The 27,806-nt window shown below is 38.9% G+C and overlaps 1 protein-coding gene across 1 annotated transcript; it reads left to right on the forward strand.

Moving 5' to 3' along the window:
* Positions 1-1,397: 1,397 nt before the first annotated feature.
* Positions 1,398-22,693, forward strand: LOC113461540 (the record flags this gene model as incomplete). Its single annotated transcript, XM_039117428.1, has 7 exons — positions 1,398-1,445; positions 2,957-3,220; positions 4,926-4,977; positions 5,750-5,815; positions 5,916-5,922; positions 12,195-15,351; positions 18,842-22,693. Coding segments are annotated over 7 exons (7,446 nt in total), but the record flags the coding sequence as incomplete, so codon positions are not given.
* Between the last annotated feature and the right edge of the window lie 5,113 nt (positions 22,694-27,806).

Raw genomic sequence — 27,806 nt, forward strand, 5'->3', positions numbered from 1 at the left:
CTCCTCCAGTCAGTGGGCCCTCCTTCCTATCAGAAGACCAGATGCGTACCTTAGCATCTGTCATTTGCCAGCAGATGAGGGAGGAAATGAGATCCATGATCTCTACTGAGTTGGCCCCCATCAGAGCTTCACATGAAGGGCTTCTACAAGAGCTGAAGGAAATTAGAGCTCAAATTGAAGCTACAACGCAAGAAATAGTTGGTGTGGGTGCCACCCAAACATTCAGATCAATTGAGCTAAAGGACAGCCTGAAGACCATTTCAAAGAGTCTTAAAGAGTTGACAAGCCCAGAAGGAAATGTGGGCACCTTGGTTGCCCAACTTAGAGGAAGAATTGAAATGGCAACCATAGAATTTGAAGCACTCGTGGCAGCCTTCCATAAGTCACAGGGAGATCAGTTCAAGACCCTAATGGATTCAATCAATGCATTTATAGATGCAGCTTGTAGGGCTTATGAGCAACGTCGCCGATAAGGGACTTTGTGTAGACATCTAGGGATCTTCTTTTTGTATACCCTAGGCTATTTTGAAACACTTTTTGTAGTAGAAATCAATACTTGTAATGATTTCTTCTTTTAACTATGTACTGACTTCAAAGGTTTACAATGATACATGAATACAATTTCTTTTGAAACCTTGTGTATGTGCTACTGTGTATGTGATTCTGTGACTGTGTATGTGTTTCTTATGATGTGCCATAAAAATCTCATAACATACCTTAAGTATTCAAATTCAACACAACTTATCCATGCATATGACACAGGGGGAGCACATCTTGTGATAACTATGTTAAACAAAAAGAGGAGTCTAAAATGAATTCCAAAACAAAGGGGGAGTGATATGAATGACTAAAATTCTTTAATAGAAATAACTTGGACAGGGAGAGCACAACTTGAATCTCCTTGAGTAGTTCATGGAAGGATAATTTGTCCCCTTCATTGTTGATGACAAAAAGGGGGAGTAGATATATAGAAGGGGGAGTAGAACCAAGAGTAGAACCAATATGGATATTGGATACATTGGAATGCAAAATACGAAATTCATACTCCAAAGTTGAATTAGAAAAGATAAAATTGAAAAATATTGGCTTTTAGATAATTGCCCTTCTGGGAAAGAAAGGGGGAGTCAAAAAGAACTTAGCTTTCAAATTTTAACTTAATTCAAATTCAGTTGATATGCTAAAATTGCTTAAGAGCTATAAAGATCAATCTTATGCATAATGATAGAATTGAAAATTGACTATTTTGAATTATGCACACTGTATCTAGCTCTAATCAAAACATTATGCTTGTACATCTGATCAAATACTGTGTATATGTTTAAAATTCGAATTTTGCATATACTCAGTGTTTTGTCATCATCAAAAAGGGGGAGATTGTTGACCCCCTAATGGATTTTGATGAATACAAAACACTAGAGTATAATTCCATTTATCTTAACAATTTAATTGAGGATTTCATGTATTTTATTAAGAATATTGTTAAGAAATGTCTAGGCAAGTTCCCATGATTTTTTAAGGACTTATTGAAGAATTTTTGAGATGAAAGAAAAAGTTCAGGGACAGCCGAGACGTCTCCGGGTTGTCTCAGAGACGTCTCTGGGACAAACAGGAAGAACTGGCACGTCTGGAGACGTCCCCGGCACCTGCCGAGTCGTCTCCGCGATAGCGGAGTCGACTCTCTCAGTAGCGGAGTCGACTCTCTCAGTGGCGGCAGAAAGGCAGTTTTCAAGAGATATGCGCGAGACGTCCCCACCGTACGCGGAGTCGCCCCGCAAGTAAAAAGCAGACTTCCCGAGTCGTCCCCGAGATAGCGGAGTCGGCTCTCTCAGGGTTTTCCAGAGGATGTCATTTTCGGTGATAAGGCAGCGGAGACGTCCCCTGAAAGAGCGGAGTCGACTCTCTCAGAGAATTCCAGAAGACATGTTTTTCGGAGTTATAACAGCGGAGTCGTCCCCAAGGCAGCGGAGTCGTCCCCATGCAAAAAGTGCAAACAAGCCGAGCCCGTAAAGTACAGAGACGACCCTCTCAGGAAAACAGAAAAACAAGGATTCAAACAATATAATTCCAGAGTCGTCCCCGTAAAGTGCCGAGTCGACCCCAAACAAAGTGAAAAGTAAATTTATACAGCCGAGACGTCTCGCGTTGAAGCGGAGACGTCTCCGGAGCGCCTGGGACGCGACTGACAACTTTTGCAGGTTTGGTTTGAATTTCAAATCTCTTTTACTTTATCTCTAACGGCTATATTTGCTTTTTGGGCTATAAAAGGGACCTCTTAAGTGCTTCTCAACAACTCTTCACCAACCAAAAGCTAGATCATTTAAGAGAGAAGCAAGAGAGAGAAGTTCAAGGGAGTGAGTGCATTCAAGTGAAGAAATCAAGTGCTTTCAATCTTCCCAAGTGATTTCAAGCTCAACCACTCTCTTCTGCTCGGGATTCAAAGCTCATACTCAAGCCTACGCGATTCACATCGGAAGAATCATCATTTCCCATGCTTCCAACGGCAAAAGGATTCTTCCGGGTTCTATTGTTTATCATTGTCATATTTGCTTATTTAGAGCTTTTCAATCCTTTGTAAAACCTTTCATTGTGGTGCTTGTTCCAGTCAAGGGACTTGGAACAAGGGAAAGGCGTCCCAAGCCTAAGTGAAATTGGGGGTTATAGGGTTTGTTGTTAGCCCGGTGTAAAACAACGAGTTGGGTAGTGAACTCGCAAAACTACCGTACTGTAATCGTGGATTATAGTGAAAATTCCCAAAGGTGCTTTGGGGAGTGGATGTAGGAGCAGTGGAGGCTCCGAACCACTATAAAAGCTTGTGTTTGCGATGTTTATCTTCATAGCTTTATTTTAGCTTTAGCTTATACATTTGTGTGTTTTATTTTTTAATTAGACAGAAGTTTTAAAACACCCAATTCACCCCCCCTCTTGGGTGACCATCTCTGGGCAACATATGGCCAAGAAAAAAGGAAAACCAAGAGGTAATGGAAAGGCATCTTTAATACTGGCTGCTACTCAAGTTCCTCCTCAACCTCCTAGGTTGCCTGAGCATGTCGAGGAATGTCATGATGATGATGATTACATTCCTGATGGGGACATGAATGAAGAGGTAGATACAAATGGAGAAATAAATGATGAAGAAATGAATGGTGCAGTGCAAAATCATGAAGAAATGGCAAGAGGAGGTTCTTCAAAAGATGAGAGAAGAGATTGGCTTTGGACCAAGGCATGCAGATCGGGGGAGTAATGGTGATTCTGGTTCTGCTGATCATGCTTCATTAATTATGATTGCTTTTGCCTTAGATGATAGGTCTTTGCATTTCTAGGAAGAATGAAATCTCTGTTGATCTTTATGATATATTTTTAGACTTTAATTTTGATGGATTTAAGACATGTTGATGCCTATTTTGAATGATATTTTAAATGACTTTTGCGTAATGTTGAATGCCTTTGTTATTAATGATATTATTATTATTGTTATTATTATTATGAGCCAATCAATGTACCAAATATACCAGGTTATTACATTGTGATTAGTGACCAAATTTTTGTTACTAAATTGTTTACCAAGTATTGTGACGAGCAGTCATAAACTTAGTGACAGAATTTTGGTTAATAAAAATTGATTTTGCTCAGAGCGTTTGTAATAAATTAGTGACGGTAATCTTGTCTTGAGGGTCAGTGACGGGATTAATGACAAATATAGTGACAAAATGTGTGACCATGTTTGTGACGACTAAATCTGTCACTGAAGGTTGTGACAGATCAGTGACCAAACTTGTGACCATATTCTGCGACAAAATCAGTGACCAAGTTACCTTCGTCACTAACGCCGCAATTGGATAGTGACGGAAAATACGTAATTTCTTAAATATTTAATTCTTGAATTTGTAACGGCTTAGTGACGGCGGTTCTGTCACAGAGGTTAGTGACGGGAATCGCCGCCGTCACTGAGAATTTAGTGACGCGTGTTTTTGTAACCAATTCAGTGACGCAAGCTCCGGTCACAAATTCCGTATTAGTAACCGGAAACACGATATAGTGACGGGAATCTCTGTCACTATACGCGTGTTTTCTGGTAGTGTTATAGATTAGAAATTTATACATTGTATAAATTACATTGTTTATTATTTTTCGGGGAAGACATATTCCAATATTGGTAGAACTGCTCGAGCATCGCAGACTGTTCCTCATACTTCAGGCTCCATGAGTTATGCGAGGCGTAGAGCTGAATTCGTAAGTTTTTTTGAAACTCTTTAAATTTATCTTAAATTATTCTATCATATAGCATGTATACTCTTGAAATATATTTTTTGTTGTAGATGGATGATAATGGGAGGGAGCCTGGTAGGGTGGAGTTTTATAAGATGACTCGCACCCACCGAGATGGCAACTTTGTTCGGGAGGAGTCAAGAGATATAATTGTATGTATTCATTTTTGACTTGTGCTGTATTTTTTTTGGTTCTATTATTGGCATGCATTAATTTAAATTTTTTTTGGAGAGATATAGGATAGGGAAACAAATCTTATTTCAGAGCGTCGCGGGGTCATCATCATCCGACGCGACCAATCATATTGAAGCTCAAGTGCTCGCTGAATTGATAGGCCCAGAGCGTTATAGTCGAGTGAGGGGTTATGGCGTTGGAGTTACCCCCACTCAGTTGTCTTCAGTGGGCACATATACAAGAAATGCCAAGAAGATAGTAACACTATAGAAGTTCGTCATCTTCAAACAACTATCGAAGAGCTAAAGCAAAACCAAGCAAATTTGCAGTCTCAGCTTACGAATATTTCATCCATGTTACAACGATTTCTCCCTTCTCAGGTAAATAACTATATATATTTGAATACTTTACATATTATCAATTATGATATATAAGTTAATGTATCACATTATTCCTAACTTCTAAGGTTTTTTTTTTATTTATAGATTCCTAATACTTCAAATGCTTGTAGAGATGATGATGATGGAGCTGAATCCTGTCTCTAATGCATTCTAGACTATTTTTTATGAGTTTGATATGTATATGTTTCTTATTTTTCAGAGAACATTGTAATTTGAAACTTATTAAGCAAATTTTTAATCAAATATGACAATATTCATATTTCGAATGATCTAAGTGTTTATCTCAATGTATCAATATAATACAGGTTTATATTGTTATAATTCATGTTTTGTAATGTGTGTTTTATAATATGAATTGGTATTTTTATTTTTTTTTAAAAAAATAAGTCCCGACGCTTTTAAGTGTCGGTAAAAGACGTCGTGACACAGCACCGGCACGCTTATGCCGACGCTTCAAATGCTTACATTAATGTCGGCAAATGCGGATGTGCCGACGCTTTAAAGCGTCGGCAATTTTCGACGCTCTAAAGCGTCGGGGAAAACCAGGAGGAAAACCGTGAGGAATTGTCCGTCGGGTTATCGCCGACGCTATATAAGCGTCGGCAAATCCTGGTTTTTGCCGACGCTTTCGTCCTGCATCGGCAAAAGTTTTTGCCACTCTGGTATCGCCGACACTTTGGCGACGCTTAGCGTTGCGTCGGCGGTACTTTAGCCGACACTTATAAGCGTCGCTAAGGGTCCAAAAAAGCGCCGGGATAGGTTAGTTTTCCTATAGTGTGTAGTTGCCTTCACTTCTCTTGATTCGCTGTCAATTAGAACCAAGTTATTTTGAGTTTTTAGAAGTTTAATTCTTTTATAAGGATACGCCTCCTATGTTACTTGTCATTTGGTTTCAGTTATTTCTACAGCTTATGCCATGCTATCTGGGGAAGCACAATTACACATGGTCATCATTTATGAGAAAACCAGCCCAGGTATATTTTGCAATGGCAACTTTGTGGAAAATGCTGAACCATTTTAATGCAAACATTTTAAAATGTTCTTCTGTTTGCTCTTCATCTTCCCATCTTTCAGGAATAAAGTAATCCAGGACATATATTGTCAAGTGGTTGTGATAGCCTTTGCATGCCAGTTAGTGTTGTTTGCTCGTTTCCAAATTTAAATGAGCCTTTTAAGTAATACTGATCCAGTAAATCCCAGTTATAGTTAGTCAATGCCATTCTAGCGGAACCAAAAAAAATCAACAAAACGGCTTTTAAAAAATGAAAATGCTTGTATTAATATTTTTTAATTTAATATGATGATTTTTAATAAGATGTGGTAGCACAAAGTAATTCAAATGGTTCTTGCATCCGTAGCTCGAGTCTCTTAGGCATTGCATCAATTATGGAATCTATCTTTAAATCCCAAAGCCACTACTGTGTTTGGTCCACAAGAAATGGAATCGGAATCAGAATAGAACATGAATGGAAGACGGAGAATTAGAATCATGATTTTAATCACTTTTTTGGAAGCAGAACAAAGAAATGCATGGAAAAGGAATATTAAATTAAATTCTAATATTTGTTTAGCTATATACTGAAATATATCAGTTTTATATTAATCATTAACTAAGGAACTAACTAATTTTTGTTAACAATCACTATAATTCTTTTGGGGGACCTTCTATTGTATTACATAGCTATATGATGAACATTTTTTTATGTAACAATCAATATAATATTATAATTTTACATTTTCATATTTATTTTGTTATTATTTTTGTTTCTCTTTTTGCTTCATTTTGAATTTTTCATTAATTTAATTCTATTTCATTTCCTTCTCATTCGGATGTGCCGTGGGACAAATTGGTAGAGTCCTGTTTGAATGTGCCAGAAGAGATGGTGACAAGCCAAATGGTGAGGATAGATGTATGCGAGCATGCTGCTGACGCTGGATCAGCTGGAAAGGTAATGGCGATTGAAGGAAGGATAGAGAACGACATGAATCCAAGTGCCTTAATCTTCAAAAACTTTTGCCACCATCACACCACCATTCGAAGGAGATGAATGTAAATAGGAGTAGGGTGTAGCACTTGGCTATAGCAGTATAGATTTAAGTTAAGTTACAATGCCTAAGGTATGAACTATGCTAAACTTAATTAAGATAAAATGCATTGATTTGATTATCTAAAGATTCTAATATAAAGTACAAATTTATTATTTATATTAAAATATAATAATTATACATTCTGATAGTTGCTAGCCATGTCTAGCCTCTACATTTGGTAGTTCTTGTAACTGACACTAGTTATCTTTCACTATGCATATTTATTAGTACGGTCATCTTGTATCAACTATCTGACTGATAATCATATTTTATCAATCTTAGCTTATCCTAACATGACCTGGATTGGTTCTTTTTTTTTTGACCCATAATACAGTTCTTGTACCTGGTAGTATCTCTATGATTGCTTCGATCGTGTGGATCTACTCATGCATATTATAGTTGTTGCTCAGCTATGCAGCCTAAGAGGGAGGGGGGGTGAATTGAGTTTTTCAAAATTTTAGACTACAAGTGTAGCGGAATGATATTACTAATATGTATGTGATGCGCAATAAGAGAAACGAGCAATATGTAAAGTGATAAGCAAAATGAATAAGGCACACAATCAAAACACCATAAATATAGAAGTTTATGGTGATTCAGTGCCAAACTCAATACATATGTCCACTCCCCAATCTATCTACTTGGGAATTTCAATCCATTAATCGTACTTAAATGATTACAATATCAGATACTACCAACCAAACAATCCTTGCTCTCTAAGTTAGTCACTCATTTTCCGAGCACGAGCCAGCCTTCCACACACTTCATTAATGTACGGAACAAGCTCGCTAAATTTCAGCTCAATCGAAACTTGCCCCACAAGTACAATGAAATACAATGTAACAACAATCAATATACAATGAATACATTTAAAGCTCCTTAGTGAGCAGAAATAAATCAATTAAGACCTCTTTTGAAGTGATGGGAAAAGCCTCTTGATGTCCACATCAGTAGGAAAGGCTCAATAAATTCTTTTGAAAGGATTGGTCAAGTTGGATCTAATGTTTCTCACTCAATGAATGATCTGAATGCTTTCTCACTTAATTTTTCTTATTTCTTCTTGATTTCTCCTTATTGTTTTTCATAATTTGGAGGCTTATTTATGAGAAGAAGCTGCGAGAGAGAGATTACTAGCCATTGAAGACCTCTGAAGAAAGGTTAGAGGCCATTTAATGCTCTTCGTTCTTGCTGAAAAACTAGCCATTACAGCCTACCACCGCAGAAGGGTTGACCTTTGGTCCAGAGGGAACCAGAAAAAGTCATCCTATTAGAAATATAATTTATATACTTTTACTACCTTTGAGAAAATATCATACTAGCAAATATCATGATACTAGGAACATCATTGCACAATCAAAATACTTCATTGAAATAAATATTTTGATACAATTCATTTACAAAAAGTAAATGGAATTTTTTGATTGCTTACATTGTGGCATCCAAACCATTCAAGAAGAAGCTAATGAAATATAGAGTACAAATAAAACAATTATGTCGTTCATTGTATTCCTACAATTAAGTTTCATATCTGCATTATAGTTTGAACCTATAAAAAAAATCCCAAATAAAACAATCATGTCGTTCGTTGTATTCCTACAATTAAGTTCAAAGTAAGGTTGGCCAAAAAAGGGTTATCAACATTATCCCCCTGCATCGATCTCATCATCCTTCTATTTATGAACAACCTGCAAAAAATAAGAGAGATAATTATAAGTTAGACTACACTTTCATATTCATTATTATCAAAGAGTCAAAATGTAGAAATAGCAAGCATATAATTTGATGGTGAAGCGACTCTTGAACTAGTTGCATCACCAATAGTTTTTGTAATGGCCATATTCTCTTATTAGCGGTTCATCACGCTTCATTGTAACCATAATCAATACTTCCCAGAATTCAAGTCTCAGTGCTACCTCACCAATAACTATTGTAGGACTCCTACTAAAAAGAATTCCCCCGGCATCGCAAGAATTAGGTTTCCTGTTGAGACCCAGTAAATAAACTTCACATCCATCCTACAATTTGAAACCCTTTTGTTGATATATTAAACTCATAAGTGATATGACATTTTCAAAGATAAGAAAAAGCCTGTACCTGGGGGATTGTTTTGTTTTGCTCAATAAGAGATCCTTTTCTCTGCTTCTTTTGACTGCCCTGTAAGCTCTTATATTTTGTAACTTATAATTCTAATTAAAAAATTAGAACTAAAGCCAAAAATATATTATGCAAGAATTGATTATTTTAACAAGTGAAACTAAATTTTTGAAGAACTAGTTATCTGATTGAGTGGATGCAAATGGCCGGATGACGAGGATTGTGTCTATTGTTCAGGCAACTCTTTATGGGTGCTAGCAGCATCACCAACCTTACAAAAACCAAAAAATTCAATCAAAAATTGAGGTTTAAAAAATCTAAAGAGCAATATAATTGGACTAGGGAAGCACTTGCTTGTGTTGGATTATCTGGTTCACGTTCTCTTCTCCCACTAGATGCATCCTGGTCATGATTCCTCTTCTTCACAACTTCTAGCCTTGTTGTTAGTTTAGCAATAAGAAAATACAAGAACTTAATTTTCTCTCTCGAGTTAGCAAGTTCCGTTTCAATCTCTGAAGCTTTCCTTTTGCATTCTACTCGGCTACAAGATTCCCTCTTGAAAATGGGTCGGACAAAGCCCGAGTATATGAACATGGCTACTTTTGTCTGCTCCTAGGACTCAAGTATCATCTAATACACTACCAATTTTTGAGCTCTCTTGGCAATCCTTCATTGGTTGCTGTGTTCCTAAATAAGATAAAGATATTAATACATAGTTAGTCATTTGAATTTTCCATTTCATTTATGTGTGTTAAATAACATAATGCATAAAAAAATTGTAGCGTACAATAACATTTTTCAAATATATGTTCATCAAAGATCCATCTTTGCATCGGTGTGTAATAATAAAAACTATCCCTTGTTGGTTCTCTACCATGCTTCTTCCTCTATCATCATGTATAAATTGGAAAGTTTTTGAGTTATCATGGGAATAGGTAATAGACATATAGTAAATCGAAAAATTTAAATGCACAACAATGTAACCATTCTTCTCGAACATATGTAAAGTTTTTACTACTTATCGCATGCGTTATTTCTTGCTTTTCACGACTAGCTTTGTTCTGCACAGTGCGTGTCCGAAATCATTGAGGTTTAATGAACACACTTGTAATATATAAAACATACTATTGATAGGATTGGTAGAATAAGAGAGAAAAATTAACATGTTTTTTAAGTGGATAGAAAACAAATTTAACTAGCCTAAATATTCAAACAACAACATAAGGAAGCACAACTAAAATAATTTGATGCATTAGACCAGCAAGCAGGGCACGTACTGCTAACACCAAATACTTTTAAGAGTGTCCCTTTTCTGCTATCAGATGTTTAGAGGTCTTATAATACTAGTGGAGAATCTTTCTTTGCAAGAAAAAAAACCCATAAATATTTCTTTACTTTCCTTACGTGAAGTTTTTTTTTCTAAATCACAAAAACTGCATGATTTAGTATTGAAGGCATAGAATACTTAAAAACATTTCCTTGCTAAAGAGGAATAATAAGAATTAAAACAATTTTTTTTTGAGAATTAAGAATTACACATGAAAGGCCTGGGTGGCAATACGGGATTAGTTGTTTCAAAGAAAAGTTTCAGGAAAAACATATATCTGAAGTTTTTAGAAACCATCATGCATTTAATCAAAAAAATAAGCAAAATTATATATACATTAAAAAAATAAGATACATCATCAGAAAAAATATAATCTGATGTATCTTATTTTAATGATGATTGATCTGATTCTCATTGTAAATAAGATACACTACCAAAAAATAGGATTATAGTACATCAGATTCTTATTCAATCTGATGTAAAATAAATATTTTTCAAACAAATAAGATTCTAGGCAGAGTTTTCTGCGTATTCTTCTTGTTCAATGAAAAATAGTCAATCTGACAATATCTTTTATTTTTTACAATGAATCATCTTAAGATCACCATGCTAAATGGAGCAAGTGTTATTGTGCCCATCAAGTTGTTAATCCTTTGATCGTAAATCACAAAACGTCCAGAATTATATGACAATAGAACATCACATTGTACAACATCAATCAGGCTTTGGTTAGTCAAAGAACCACATCCTTTGATCAGATAAAGAGCAACATAAGATAGTTTTGGGAAGTAACTTGTCTGTTAAAAATTATTATTCTGAAAAGTAAGATTGTAGACATCAGAAAAAAAAAATTAATTATTTTTTCTAGATTAATGTAAATAAGATACATTATCTCCTTATTTTAATCTGATGATCAATGGGATGCATAATCAAAAAAATAAGAAACATTATTAGAATCAAACAGATAAAGAAGTGGAAGAAATAGAGATTAGATTTTAAATATGCAACTTGGGGCTCTAGGCAAAGCTTGAGCATATCAAAGAAAAAGTGAAAAAGGATCTCTTGGATTGATGATGTGGAGAAGGCATGGAAGGCTATAATTTTGTAATTAGGAGACATTCTAATTAAACCCATAAGTTACACTCATATTCTAATATAGATTCTAACATAATTAGGATGCATAATTGACATGAGATCTAGTAGAATTAAAATGAAAATCCTAGTAGGGATGGGATAAGAAATGCCGGACACCATACCTTTCTGTATTATACATAGAAGAAAAGTCTATCTCTATAAGCTTTGTTTATTCCGATAGCGTGTTTTAATTTGTCCCCATGAATACAAGCAAAGAATAATGAGTTGGCAGACCAAATAAGGATAGACTTAATTTGACAAATTTTGACTTATGTTGGCTAGAAGGGTATATAAGATTGATGGATATTAATTTTAATATGCACACAATCTGCATTTTAATAACAGGAGGATAAATATCATAAAATATATGCGACTTCGTATGGTGTACCTCGGCAAATGCACGCTAGCTTTCACCTGGGCACATGGGCGGTCAATAAAATCAGCTTTCGCAAGTCATCATCCATCCGCTGCAAGTCATCCATTAGGTGGATTTGGGGATGCGGCAACTTGAGTCGGTTACGATGTCGGGCCCAGAAGTTCCCAATTAGCTTTCACGCGGATTCGGATTGCTTTCATATCTGTGTCGAGGGTGATCTAACGGTGGATTCGCACGAAAGATCGAAACCCGATTCATCTTGTCGGGCATAGCCGCATAGCTTCGGAAAAGAGGAACCTGATGCCTTTTCCTTTTCCCATCCACTTCTCTGAAGTGTTGTGAAATCAAGGAGAAGACGCCCAACTCCCATTTTGCTCTTGTATTCCCACCTTTCCCATCTCTTATTCGTCTACCAAGTCAGGATGGACGCCATGTTCCTTTCTCCCCTTGTGCAGGGGGTGCTGGAGAAATCCGTTCTCGTGATCCAGGGTCGCTTGGTGAATATTTGGGGCGTCGAGACGGAGCTGGCCAAGCTCCAGAGCACGCTGTCCGTCATCCAAGCTGTGCTCGAAGACGCCGAGGAGAAGCAGACTACAGACCGGGCGCTGACAACCTGGCTAGCCAAGCTCAAGGATGCCGCCTACGACGCCGAAGACATCCTGGACGAGTTCTACTACGAGGATCTGCGGCGGGAAGTAGCACAACATCACAGGCAAATGATCGAAAAGGTGAAGGGCTTCTTCTCCTCCTGCATCAACTCTCTCTGGTTTCGCATTAGAGTGGCCCCAAAGATCAAAGAGATGGTGGAAAGACTAGATGACATTGCCGCGGAGCGGTCCAAGTTTCACTTGAACACCGCTGGTGGTATTGGTGGTGGTGGTAACGTTGTTATGCGGCTTGGAATGACTGATAGACTGCAAAGCCATTCCTTTATCATCGATTCAGAAGTCATTTCAAGGGAAGAAGACAAAATGAAGATTGTGGAGCTGCTCATCAGTCAAAGTGGAAGCCGGAGTGCTACAGTTGTTCCAATTTGGGGGATTGGAGGCCTTGGAAAGACGACGCTCGCACAGATGGTGTATAATGACGAGAGAGTGGTACAACATTTCCACAAACGGATTTGGGTCTGTGTTTCGGATGATTTTGATGTCCGGAAGATTGTTAGGGCAATTATTGAATCGGCTACTAAGAAAAAATGCAGGGTTTCAGATATGGATCCGTTGCAGGAGGAGCTTAGAGAAATCTTGAGCGCAAAAAGATTCCTTCTGGTGTTAGATGATGTATGGAATGAGAATGAAGAGAAATGGTACGGGTTGAAAGATTTGCTAACCGTCGGCGCAGATGGCAGTTCAGTTATAGTGACTACCCGCAGTAAGATAGTTTCATCAATTGTGGGTACGGTCGAGGCTTATCAATTGGCTCCCTTGTCTGAGCAGGACTGCTGGATTTTGTTCAAGAAGCGAGCATTTGAGAGCACAGAAGAACCCCAGAAGTTGGCAACAATAGGCAAGCAGATTGTCAAGAAGTGTGGGGGCTTGCCCTTGGCAGCAAAAACACTAGGTAGCTTAATGCGCCTCAAGAGTGAGGAGTGGGAATGGAGGTCTGTGATGCAGAGTGAAATTTGGGAATCACGAGATGATGGGATCCTACCTTCTTTGAGGCTGAGCTATAATCACTTGCCTTCCCATTTGAAACAGTGCTTTTCTTATTGCGCCATCTTTCCAGAGCATTATGAAATAGACAAAGATAATCTAATTCAATTATGGATGGCTAATGGTCTCATTCCATCCCAAGGAAATATGGAATTTGAGGAGAAGGGCCATGAAATTTTTACTGAGCTGGCATGGAGGTGTTTCTTCCAGGAAGTAAAGGAAATTAAAAGATGGTATGATAGTGATACAAAAACGATGTGCAAGATGCATGACCTCATACATGACCTGGCATCATCCATCATGGCAAATGAATGTCATATTTTTGACAATCCTAAAAGCATTTCAAATAGAAATAGCAAAATCCGTCATTTGTCCATAAATTATTTTGCAGACCTATCAAACATAGACACCTTATCCTCTGCTAAGACCTTGCGGACGCTATTGTTATTGAGTCATGGTGCACTTGTCAATCCTCATTCCCGGGCCACCTTGTCAAAAAACATGTATTTGCGAGTGCTAGACTTGAGTTACACTAGCATATCAGATTGTCATATATCTATGGAGCGTTTCAAACTATTACGGTACCTGGATATCTCTTTCAGTGATATTGAAACCTTACCTGGAAACATATGTAGCCTCGTTTGTTTGCAAACTTTGAAGCTCATCCACTGTGAAGGTCTTCTCCAGCTCCCAAGAGGAATGAGAAACATGACCAATCTAAGACATCTGTACCTTGATGGTTGTTATAGTTTAAGGTGTATGCCCAAAGGGATGGGGCATTTGAAACATTTACGGACACCCACAAGGTATATACTTGGCAATGAGTCTGGAAGTGGCAGCATAGGAGAGCTGAAGAATTTAAACCTCCAGGGAATGCTAGAGTTGTGTAACCTTAAGAATGTAAATAGTGAAGAAGATGCTCGCGATGTCAATTTAGGTTCCAAACACTATCTTCAAGTACTGAAGTTAGACTGGGGGATGTCAGCTGATCTACAGGAGGAAGGAAATGTGGAGAATGTGCTTGAAGCCCTTCAACCTCCCCACAGCTTAAAAAGGATCACATTGCGGAATTACAGAGGCACCCAGTTTCCAGCTTGGTTGATGCAAGATCCAATGCTCTTTAATAATCTAGTTGAAATCATTCTGACAGGCTGCAACAGATGTGAGCATCTTCCTCAGCTTGGACAACTTCCTTTCCTGGAAATTCTAGAGATGGAGAATATGGATTCCGTGAAGTACATGGGTGGCACCAGTTTCTATGGCAGTGCAGGCACAGACCAAAACAGTACACTGTTCCCTTCACTGAGCAAAATCAGATTGCATAATATGGCTAATTTGGAAGAATGGGAGGGCATTAGAGAGAGACCATCATTTCCTCAGCTTGCTAGCTTGAAAATCAGCAGCTGTCCTAAACTAAAGAACATTCCACTGTTTCCTACAACTCGAAATCTTGAGATAGAATATTGCTCAGCCCTCCTTCCTGCCAAAGGGTTCTTCGGATGTATGAAAACTCTAGAAAGATTAGAAATGCATGAGTGTCCCAAACTGACACTGCATGTGGAGCAGGAGGAGGTTGAGACCTGGGCATCCCTTCAAGAATTGATGATTAGAGGTTGCCAGGAGCCTATGTTTTCATTATCATCACTGGGGCTCTGGAAGAAAATGAAGTCTCTCCAGTCTTTATCAGTAGAATGGTGTGATGGCCTAAATTTCTTGCCAGTTGAGGTTCTCCAAGGTTTGAGCTCCCTCATGTCTGCGAATTTGTTATTGTCGCAACCTAATTGGCTCATCATCATCAGAAGTAGATGGTGGGTTGCAATTGCAGTACCTCACTTCCCTTGAAATGCTTGCCATTACAGGATGTGAGAAGTTAGCCAACCTTCCACAGGACTCACTAAAGCACCTCACCACTTTGAAAGTAATAGAACTAGGTGGATTCCAAAATATGACAATATTACCTGAGTTCCCAGAATCGCTTCTGCAAGCAATGATTGCCAAATGCCCTAAGGTCTTCTGCCTGCCGGCAGGGCTGGGATGCTGCATGGCACTAGTACGCCTTAGAATTCAAGACCTACCAAACCTCAGCTCATGGCCCGAGGGGAGGCAAGGCCTTAATGCACTTGAGGATTTGACTATTATCGACTGCCCTAAGCTGATCTCATTGCCAAACTGTTTGCTACAGTGCCTTCGTAACCTTAAGTGCTTGTGGATTAAATATTGTCCAGAATTGGAGAGACAATGCATGAGGGGAGGAGCGTATTGGGGTTTTGTTTCAGATATCCCAGTCAGGTCAATGATGGCAGCAGCAGAACATAGCGGCAGCAGCAGAACATAGCAGCAGCAGCAGCAGAGGTTGCTCACTCCTCACTCTGATGAGTAAATTTGTTGCCTACTATGGTTATGAATGTAACAGAAGTAAAATTAAACGAACTTCATTCATTTGGACTGGCCAGGTCAGCGATCACGATTATCGACAATTGCGCTGCAGTGCTGCTTTGTTGAAAGCAGAGAAGGATCTACCGTCTGATCTCGACTTCAACGACATTGACAGCTTTGAGGATACCAATCCTGCCTAAGCACCCATGATAAATTTCAGGTTGTTCTTGATGTGTTGTGGTGCCCTTCATCTGATGTGTTCCAACTGTTTGCAATACTTTGTACAACCATGCTGCAATTCTTCTCAAGGTTTTCTCTTTCCTGTTCTTTCTGTGCCGCCTCTAAGTATTTTTAGTTTAATTACAAGGCTCATCCTTTGCAACCATTAAACTTCTTCACCTCTGTAACTTTTAGAGACACTTCTCTCGTTTCCTTTTCTGTAGTTCAGTTTAAGTAAATGTTAGGAAAACCATCAGCAGCTTTCTATAATTTATTGCATGACTGATGATTAGGGTCCTAGATGGCACTCAGTAACCTGACAATTTGTCCTATTATTTGCTAATGATTGGGTAGGCAATGAGTTGTGGACTCAATTTTCAGTGGATCTGGGCTGCAGGTAGAATTTTATATTCCCTCTAGGTTTGGGTTTGGATCATGTCAAATTGAACAACCTGCAATGAGTATTATTCTCACGCCCCGAACCCAGCACCCGGGTCCGGTACGCGACCGGCCGCATGAGCCCTAGAGCAGTGCCCTAAAGATCATGCAAGGCCTAAGATTAACAAAAATTCCAATAAATTCACAACTAATTAATTAATTCAAATAGACAGATTCGAAATGTCATTTGAATTTTCCATTTCATTGTATGTGTGTTAAATAACATAATGCATAAAAAAATTGTAGCGTACAATAACATTTTTCAAATATATGTTCATCAAAGATCCATCTTTGCATCGGTGTGTAATAATAAAAACTATCCCTTGTTGGTTCTCTACCATGCTTCTTCCTCTATCATCATGTATAAATTGGAAAGTTTTTGAGTTATCATGGGAATAGGTAATAGACATATAGTAAATCGAAAATTTTAAATGCACAACAATGTAACCATTCTTCTCGAACATATGTAAAGTTTTTACCACTTGTCGCATGCGTTATTTCTTGCTTTTTATGACTAGCTTTGTTCTTCACAGCGCGTGTCCGAAATCATTGAGGTTTAATGAACACACTTATGATAAATAAAACATACTATTGATAGGATTGGTAGAATAAGAGAGAAAGATTAACATGTTTTTTAAGTGGATAGAAAACAAATTTAACTTGCCTAAATATTCAAACAACAACATAAGGAAGCACAACTAAAATAATTTGATGCATTAGACCAGCAAGCAGGGCACGTACTGCTAACACCAAATACTTTTAAGAGTATCCCTTCTCTGCTATTAAATGCTTAGAGGTCTCATAATACTAGTGGAGAATCTTTCTTTGCAAGAAAGAAAACCCATTAATCTTTCTTTACTTTCCTTGCATGAAGTTTTTTTTTTCTTTCTAAATCACAAAAATATAGCTTTCGTGCTACAAACTTCATGATTTAGTATTGAAGGCATAGAATACTTAAAAACATTTCCTTACTAAAGAGGAATAATCAGAATTAAAACAATTTTTTTTTGAGAATTAAGAATTACACATGAAAGGCCTGGGTGGCAATACGGGATAAGTTGTTTCAAAGAAAAGTTTTAGGAAAAACATATATCCTAAGTTTTTAGAAACCATCATGCATTTAATCAAAAAAATAAGCAAAATTATATATACATCAAAAAAATAAGATATATTATCAGAAAAAATATAATCTGATGTATCTTATTTTAATGATGACGAACTGATTCTCATTGTAAATAAGATACACTACCAAAAAATAGGATTATAGTACATCAGATTCTTATTCAATCTGACGTAAAATAATTATTTTTCTAATAAGTAAGATTCTAGGCAGAGTTTTCAGCGTATTCTTCTTGTTCAATGAAAAATAGTCAATCTGATGATATCTTTTATTTTTTACAATGAATCGTCTTAAGATCACCATGCTAAATGGAGAATCAAGTTGGTAATCCTTTGATCATAATTCACAAAATGTCCAGAATTATACGACAATAGAACATTACATTGTACAACATCAATCAGGCTATCATTAGTCAAAGAACCACATCCTTTGATAAGATAAAGAGCAACATAAAAAGTTTTGGGAAGTAACTTTTCTGTTAAAAAATATTTTTCTGAAAAGTAAGATACTAGACATCAGAAAAATAATTTTAATTATTTTTTCTAGATTAATGTAAATAAGATACATTATCTCCTTATTTTAATCTGATGATCAATGGGTTGTATAATCAAAAAAATAAGAAACATTATTAGAATCAAACAGATAAAGAAGTGGAAGAAATAGAGATTAGATTTTAAATATGCAACTTGGGGCTCTAGGCAAAGCTTGAGCATATCAAAGAAAAAGTGAAAAAGGATCTCTTGGATTGATGATGTGGAGAAGGCATGGAAGGCTATAATTTTGTAATTAGGAGACATTCTAATTAAACCCATAAGTTACACTCATATTCTAATATAGAATCTAACATAATTAGGATGCATAATGGACATGATATCTAGTAGAATTAAAATGAAAATCCGTCCGCTGCAAGGCATCCATTAGGTGGATTTGGGGATGCGGCAACTTGAGTCGGTTACGATGTCGGGCCCAGTAGTTCCCAATTAGCTTTCACGCGGATTAGGATTGCTTTGATATCTGTGTCCAGGGTGATCTAACGGTGGATTCGCACGAAAGATGGAAACCCGATTCATCGCCAGGCATGGCTTCGGAAAAGAGGAACCCGATGCCTTGCTTCCTAAGGGAGAAAGGGGCTTCGCCTTTTCCTTTTCCCATCCACTTTCTCTGAAAGTGTTCTGAAATCAGGGGAGAAGACACCCAACTCCCATGTTGCTCTTCCATTCCCACCTTTCCCATCTCTTATTCGTCTACCAAGTCAGGATGGACGCCACCATGTTCCTTTCTCCCTTTGTCGAGATGGTGCTGAAGAAATCCGTTCTCGTGATCCAGGGTCGCATGGGAAATATTTGGGGCGTCGAAAAGGAGCTGGCCAGGCTCCAGAGCACGCTGTCCGTCATCCAAGCTGTGCTCGAAGACGCCGAGGAGAAGCAGCCTACAGACCGGGCGCTGACAACCTGGCTAGCCAAGCTCAAGGATGCCGCCTACGACGCCGACGACATCCTGGACGAGTTCTACTACGAGGATCTGCGGCGGGAAGTAGCACAACATCACAGGCAAATGATCGAAAAGGTGAAGGGCTTCTTCTCCTCATGCATCAACTTTCTCTGGTTTCGCATTAGAGTGGCCCCAAAAATCAAAGAGATGGTGGAAAGAATAGATGACATTGCCGCGGAGCGGTCCAAGTTTCACTTGAACACCGCTGGTGGTATTGGTGGTGGTGGTGGCAACGTTGTTATGCGGCTTGGAATGACTGATAGACTGCAAACCCATTCCTTTATCAGCGAGTCAGAAGTCATTTCAAGGGAAGAAGATAAAATGAAGATTGTGGAGCTGCTCATCAGTCAAAGTGGAAGCCGGAGTGCTACAGTTGTTCCAATTTGGGGGATTGGAGGCCTTGGAAAGACGACGCTCGCACAGATGGTGTATAATGACGAGAGAGTGGTACAACATTTCCACAAACGGATTTGGGTCTGTGTTTCGGATGATTTTGATGTCCGGAAGATTGTTAGGGCAATTATTGAATCGGCTACTAAGAAAAAATGCAGGGTTTCAGATATGGATCCGTTGCAGGAGGAGCTTAGAGAAATCTTGAGCGCAAAAAGATTCCTTCTGGTGTTAGATGATGTATGGAATGAGAATGAAGAGAAATGGTATGGGTTGAAAGATTTGCTAACCGTCGGCGCAGATGGCAGTTCAGTTATAGTGACTACCCGCAGTAAGATGGTTTCATCAATTGTGGGTACGGTCGAGGCTTATCAATTGGCTCCCTTGTCTGAGCAGGACTGCTGGATTTTGTTCAAGAAGCGAGCATTTGAGAGCACAGAAGAACCCCAGAAGTTGGCAACAATAGGCAAGGAGATTGTCAAGAAGTGTGGGGGCTTGCCCTTGGCAGCAAAAACACTAGGTAGCTTAATGCGCCTCAAGAGTGAGGAGTGGGAATGGAGGTCTGTGATGCAGAGTGAAATTTGGGAATCACGAGATGATGGGATCCTACCTTCTTTGAGGTTGAGCTATAATCACTTGCCTTCCCATTTGAAACAGTGCTTTTCTTATTGCGCCATCTTTCCAAAGGATTATGAAATAGACAAAGATAATCTAATTCAATTATGGATGGCTAATGGTCTCATTCCAACCCAAGGAAACATGGAATTTGAGGAGAAGGGCCATGAAATTTTTACTGAGCTGGCATGGAGGTGTTTCTTCCAAGAAGTAAAGGAAATTAAAAGATGGTATGATAGTGATACAAAAACGATATGCAAGATGCATGACCTCATACATGACCTGGCATCATCCATCATGGCAAATGAATGTCATATTTTTGACAATCCTAAAAGCATTTCAAATAGAAATAGCAAAATCCGTCATTTGTCCATAAATTATTTTGCAGACCTATCAAACATAGACACCTTATCCTCTGCTAAGACCTTGCGGACGCTATTGTTATTGAGTCATGGTGCACTTGACAATCCTCATTCCCGGGCCACCTTGTCAAAAAACATGTATTTGCGAGTGCTAGACTTGAGTTACACTAGCATATCAGATTGTCATATATCTATGGAGCGTTTCAAACTATTACGGTACCTGGATATCTCTTTCAGTAATATTGAAACCTTACCTGAAAACACATGTAGCCTCATTTATTTGCAAACTTTGAAGCTCATCCACTGTGAAGGTCTTCTCCAGCTCCCAAGAGGAATGAGAAACATGACCAATCTAAGACATCTGTACCTTGATGGTTGTTATAGTTTAAGGTGTATGCCCAAAGGGATGGGGCATTTGAAACATTTACGGACACTCACAAGGTATATACTTGGCAATGAGTCTGGAAGTGGCAGCATAGGAGAGCTGAAGAATTTAAACCTCCAGGGAATGCTAGAGTTGTGTAACCTTAAGAATGTAAATAGTGAAGAAGATGCTCGCGATGTCAATTTAGGTTCCAAACACTATCTTCAAGTACTGAAGTTAGACTGGGGGATGTCAGCTGATCTACAGGAGGAAGGACATGTGGAGAACGTGCTTGAAGCCCTTCAACCTCCCCACAGCTTAAAAAGGATCACATTGCGGAATTACAGAGGCACCCAGTTTCCAGCTTGGTTGATGCAAGATCCAATGCTCTTTAATAATCTAGTTGAAATCATTCTGACAGGCTGCAACAGATGTGAGCATCTTCCTCAGCTTGGACAACTTCCTTTCCTGGAAATTCTAGAGATGGAGAATATGGATTCCGTGAAGTACATGGGTGGCACCAGTTTCTATGGCAGTGCAGGCACAGACCAAAACAGTACACTGTTCCCTTCACTGAGCAAAATCAGATTGCATAATATGGCTAATTTGGAAGAATGGGAGGGCATTAGAGAGAGACCATCATTTCCTCAGCTTGCTAGCTTGAAAATCAGCAGCTGTCCTAAACTAAAGAACATTCCACTGTTTCCTACAACTCGAAATCTTGATATAGAATATTGCTCAGCCCTCCTTCCTGCCAAAGGGTTCTTCGGATGTATGAAAACTCTAGAAAGATTAGAAATGCATGAGTGTCCCAAACTGACACTGCTTGTGGAGCAGGAGGAGGTTGAGACCAGGGCAGCCCTTCAAGAATTGACGATTAGAGGTTGTCAGGAGCCTATGTTTTCATTATCATCACTGGGGCTCTGGAAGAAAATGAACTCTCTCCAGTCTTTATCAGTAGAATGGTGTGATGGCCTAAATTTCTTGCCAGTTGAGGTTCTCCAAGGTTTGAGCTCCCTCATATGTCTGCGAATTTGTTATTGTCGCAACCTAATTGGCTCATCATCATCAGAAGTAGATGGTGGGTTGCAATTGCAGTACCTCACTTCCCTTGAAATGCTTGCCATTACAGGATGTGAGAAGTTAGCCAACCTTCCACAGGACTCACTAAAACACCTCACCACTTTGAAAGTAATAGAACTAGGTGGCTTCCAAAATATGACAATATTACCTGAGTTCCCAGAATCGCTTCTGCAAGCAATGATTGCCAAATGCCCTAAGGTCTTCTCCTTGCCGGCAGGGCTGGGATGCTGCACAGCACTAGTACGCCTTAGAATTCAAGACCTACCAAACCTCAGCTCATGGCCCGAGGGGAGGCAAGGCCTTAATGCACTTGAGGAATTGACTATTACCGACTGCCCTAACCTGATCTCATTGCCAAACAGTTTGCTACTGTGCCTTCGTAACCTTAAGTGCTTGTGGGTTAAGAATTGTCCAGATTTGGAGAGACAATGCATGGCAGGAGGAGCGTATTGGGGCTTTGTTTCAGATATCCCAGTCAGGTCAATGATGGCAGCAGTGGAGCATGACAACAGCGGCAGCAGCAGAGGTTGCTCACTCCTCACTCTAATGAGTAAATTTGTTGCCTACTATGGTTATGAATGTAACAGAAGTAAAATTAAACGAACTTCATTCATTTGGACTGACCAGGTCAGCGATCACGATTATCGACAATTGCGCTGCAGTGCTGCTTTGTTGAAAGCAGAGAAGGATCTACTATCTGATCTCAGACTTCAACAACATTGATAGCTTTGAGGATACCAATCCTGCCTAAGCACCCCTGACAAATTTCAGGTTGTTCTTGATGTGTTGTGGTGTCCTTCATATGATGTGTTCCAACCATGGTATGCCGTATCGTACTGAACCGGACAGTACCGGGTGGACTATACGGTATTGTACCGGTTTGGTACTGGTATTGGTACGGGTGACGTACTGACACTTGGTATGAAAAAAAAATTCCGTACTGTACCATACTGACACTTTACTAGTGCGGTACCGGTATGGGGTCCCGTACTGAGACGGCGAACCTTGCTTCCAATTGCTTACAATACATTGTACAAGCATGCTACAATTCTTCTCAAGGTTTTCTCTTTCCAGTTCTTTCCGTGCTGCCACTAAGTATTTTTAGTTTAATTACAAGGCTCATCCTTTGCAACCATTAAACTTTTTCACCTTTTTAGTTTTTAGAGACACTTCTCTCATTTCCTTTTCTATAGTTCAGTTTAAGTAATTGTCAGGGAAACCATCAGTAGCTTTTTGTAATATATTGCATGACTGATGATTAGGGTCCTAGATGGCACTCAACAACCTGACAATTTGTCCTATTATTTTTGCTAAAGATTGGGTGGGCAATGAGTTGTGGACTTAATTTTCAGCGGATCTGGGCTGCAGGTAGAATTTCATATTTCCTCTAGGTTTGGGTTTGGATCATGTCAAATTGAGCTATCTTGAATGTGTATTATATTTGTCATTAAGGGACTTGCTCCCAACCAATTAGTGTGACTGGGAAATCTCTGAAATAACCGTTGTTTTAACTGTCATTTTAACTTCCCCATGTCTCTTGCATCTCTGAAATCTGATATCTGCTCTGTTCTCCACTTCAAGATTCTGAGATATACTAGAAATAATGTGAACTTTCAGGTTAACTGAAATATAACATAATGGATAAACTGCTTAAGATGGTGTAAGTGTAGTCCGATAAAGATCAGTGGAGGCCTTGATGCCAACAGGGGTTCTATTTTGAATACAAGGATCTGAAAGATGAGGGGAAAATTCAGCAATATTAGATGGGAAGTTACACCGAGGATTTCAAAAGCTTAGATTGTCTGGAAACACAGACGTCGATTGGACTAGATGGTGAAGATGGATTCATAAAGACATTGGACGGCTTTGGGTTATTTCTTGTTGACCCATTGTTATAGTTATGGCAACTGAGCATGAATAGTTAATGCTCCTTTTTTTCATATAAATATTTTAATAATTATTTGTATTCACAACAATGTCACATATCTGACATTGTTATCCACTACTGCACCTCCTCTGTCTCATGCATACACCCACCTATTCTTGTTGGTGTGAGCTCAATTTTGTTTTTTCATTTGTTAACTATTGATATCTGTTCATATTATTTTAATTTCCAATTTTCAATATGAACTTTCTTGATGCCCTGCCCTAGTTCTTTTTATTAAAGTTTTTCATTACAGATTTTTTATTACTTTATCTGCACTCTATGTTCTTCTCAGCTACGATGTCAGTGGTATGCCTTCTTTTCTTTTACTGTCCTTCATAGCACATATTCTCACACAGTGCCTCCTTTCTTTTTGCTTCAAGGGATATATTTCCCTTGGAACTGGATTGACTGATTTAAATGGGAAGAAATAACTAATATTTCATACCAGTAGTTTCTTCTCATTTATTGTATTGTTTTCGTATGTTTGACTTCAATTGTTTATCTAAGAGTGTTGCCCAAGGTGACAAGCCAAGAGGGGGGGGGGGGTGAATTGGTTTCTCTTCTTACCTCTGTCAATTGATGAGTGAGTGAAATTAGAACAATGTACAATACAAACACACAAGAAGTATAGTGGTTCGGTGCTCTCCTAAGCACCTACGTCCACTCCCCAAGCGACCCCTTGGGAATTCACTATAATCTCGTGGATTACAATTGGATTGTTTTCCGGGCTCATAATCCAAAAACCTTTACACTTTGGTTTTCCGGGATCACCAAGAACCTATGTTGGTTTTACGGGCTCACCAACGAACCTTCACAATTGGTTTTACGGGTTCACCAATAAACCTACACCGTTAGTTTTGCGGGCTTACCAACAAACTTTTACAAGGTGATTAATAAAAAGAAAGAAGAAAGTTGAAGCTCCTAGATGAGCAAATATAACATATATAAGCTACAAAGAAGAGTTTAGAGAATAGTTATCGCTTGATGAGACTTCTCTCTTCTTTGTCAAGAATGCTTCACTCTTCAAGGGTGGATGGAGCTCTTAATATCTCTTGGAATCTGCTCCACCACTTTCTTTTGACTCTTGAATGAAGCACTTGGATGAAGAAGATTAGGGCACTTGTCTTTCTTGTGTAAGCTTTGATATTTTTCAAAAGGATGTTTCCTCTGATGAATAGTGTCACTTTAAATAGTTTCCTTCATCCATTGGACAAGCCCCAATGGTTAGAATTCAAAAACTAGCCGTTACTCACTGTTGGGAGGTCAAAAAGTACTTCTGCAGAACTAGCCGTTATGCTTCTGCCCGTGCTTGGGTCGACTCAACTTTTACTGGGGTCGATCCAACTTTCACTTGGGTCGACTCAACTTTTACTGGGGTCGACCCTCTCAGAACCACAGAACCTTGCATTTCAGCCTTCCTTCACTTGGGTCGACTCAACACCTTTTTGGGTCGACTCAAGGTTCAGTTGGGTCGACTCAACTTCCACTTGGGTCGACCCTCTCAGGATTTCCAGAGAACCTATTTTTGAATGTCATTGCCTTTGGGTCGACTCATGTTTACTTGGGGTCGACTCAAGTTTCATTTGGGTCGACCCTCTCAGGGTTTCCAGAGAACTGTTTTCTTGAGGCTTGAGGATTGGGTCGACTCATCCTTTTCTTGGGTCGACCCAAGTACTGTTCATCCGTGCCATTTTTGCAGAAGTGTGCCAGATGGTTGCTTGATGTGCCGGGGTCGACTCAATCAATCTTGGGGTCGACTCAATCCACACTTTGCTGCAACTTAAGGTTAGATTCATCCATATAATCAATGAAATAACCTTTAAACAATTTTGAATATATGTCATGGTAGTGCTACATACTCCAAATAATGGAAATTACTATTGTCCACTTAAAAGTATGTTTCACTTGAAACTTTGCCGAATTAAAATTTAGAATTCACTATCCCTTTCCTATCACAAATTTTATCTCATTAATAATCATTGAAATACATCTTAATCTCATTATACTAATGTATCGAGAGTGACAGACTTATTAATGATGTATCGAATTAACTTGTAACATACTCTTAATCATTGTATTAATCATCAAAATACCACTATCATCCTCAATCTCCCCCTTTTTGATGATTACAAAATATTGAGTATGAGCCTATTGATACTTATCTTAAAATTAGTTTTAGAAGGGCTCAAGTTGCTGATTTTCAGCTTTTCAAATTTGAGAGTGAAGTCTCCCCCTATTTCATCCAAATATTTCCAATTTGACCTTTTGAATTACTCCCCCTTTCTTTTATATTTCATTAAAGATGAAACTTCAAAAATTTGAGATAAAGTATGAGTTTCAGATTATGTATCGAGGTGTGAAAGGTATGTGCCAAATTCTGAAATTCTATGTGCCAAATTCTGAAATTCGATTTAAATCTTAGACTTTAACATTTTCATTGTTACAAATTGCTCCCCTTTAAATGTATATCCTTTCCTATTATAATTTTCAACTTGTTTGTCAACTTATTTCTCTTTCCTTGCTTCTCCCCCTTTTAGTTATCATCAAATAGGTGCATGGGAATAGATAAGTAGACACAATAATTAACAAACATTTCAATTTCATGGATCAAAATGGAACATTGTAGTACAATAATGTCAAAATAAAACAAATACAATGTTCCTCAATCAAAGTACAAAGTACATGATCAACACAATACATATGAGAACTAGATACATATCCTAGGCTCTAATCATAATGCTAATATCAGCCTAGAGGGTATCTAATGGCTGTGATCTAGTCTTCATCCTCCTAGCATAAGTGGCGAGGGGAGGTCGAGCCTGATGGGACTGAGTCTGGCGTGGAGCTCGGTGAGCTGGATGACTCTGTGCCGAAATCTCTGACTCAGCTGCCTGGGGCACAGATGGTCCATGAACCTCTCTCTCTCTCCGTAGAGCTTCTATCTGCTCTCTAAGATCGCTAATCTCAGCAGTCATAATATCCAATCTGCTCGTCAGTCCATCAGTGATAGTCCTCGTCTGAGCTGACATAAGCTCAGTCATCCTACTTCAAAACTCATCTGTGTATCCCGCAGGAACAGATGACGAAGGTCCAGCCTCTGAAGGTGCTGTAGGATGATCCGTAGGCTCCTCATCCTCAGGGATGGGGTCTCCAATCTCTGGTGCATCACCCTGAATCCCAGCTCCTGCACGTACCCACTGCCCGTTCACCTTCTCATAACCCATGCGAATAAGGGATCGTGCAGTGTATGTGTCAGTGAATAGTAGATGCCTGGAGATCTCTCCCTCTACTGATATATCATGCTGTCGGAAGATCAGGGTGAGTATCATACCATAAGGCAGGGAGACTCTGGAATTGCATATGACCTTTCTCATCTGCCTGAGTATCATAGCTGGGAGGTTCAGGAAAATGCTCTGAATAATGTGCTCCATGACGACCAGGTCTCGCTCAGAAATGAGATCAAATCTTCCGCTTTTCGGAAATAAAATCCGACCTATGAAGTTGTGCAACAACCTCATTTCAGCTGAAAGAGAGCTTGCTATTACATTTTCTGAATAATCAAAGTCTTCATTCTCAAGAATCAACTGCAAGGCTCTCAACTTATTTTCGGGCTTTTCTGGAGTTGCTCCTTCGCAGGGGAGATGAAGCAACTCACTCAAACTCTCTTCTGAAACCCTAACCCTTACCCCTCGGAGTTCAGATATAAGCCCTCCCATTCCAGTTTTCAGGAAGGCATAGAACTCACGAACCAATCCTGGGTAGATCACCACATCTAGGGAGCAAAGATACTCCCATCATTGCCTTCGGATCCATTCCCCCAAACGGAACCCTTCTTGATCCAAAAACTCGGAGTGGATCCATCTTTCCGTGGTAACTGGTCTCCCCGCAAATTTCGCAAGTTGGACTGAA

Source organism: Phoenix dactylifera, unplaced genomic scaffold, assembly GCF_009389715.1.
Source record: "Phoenix dactylifera cultivar Barhee BC4 unplaced genomic scaffold, palm_55x_up_171113_PBpolish2nd_filt_p 000222F, whole genome shotgun sequence".
In the NCBI taxonomy this organism is placed as follows: domain Eukaryota; kingdom Viridiplantae; phylum Streptophyta; class Magnoliopsida; order Arecales; family Arecaceae; genus Phoenix; species Phoenix dactylifera.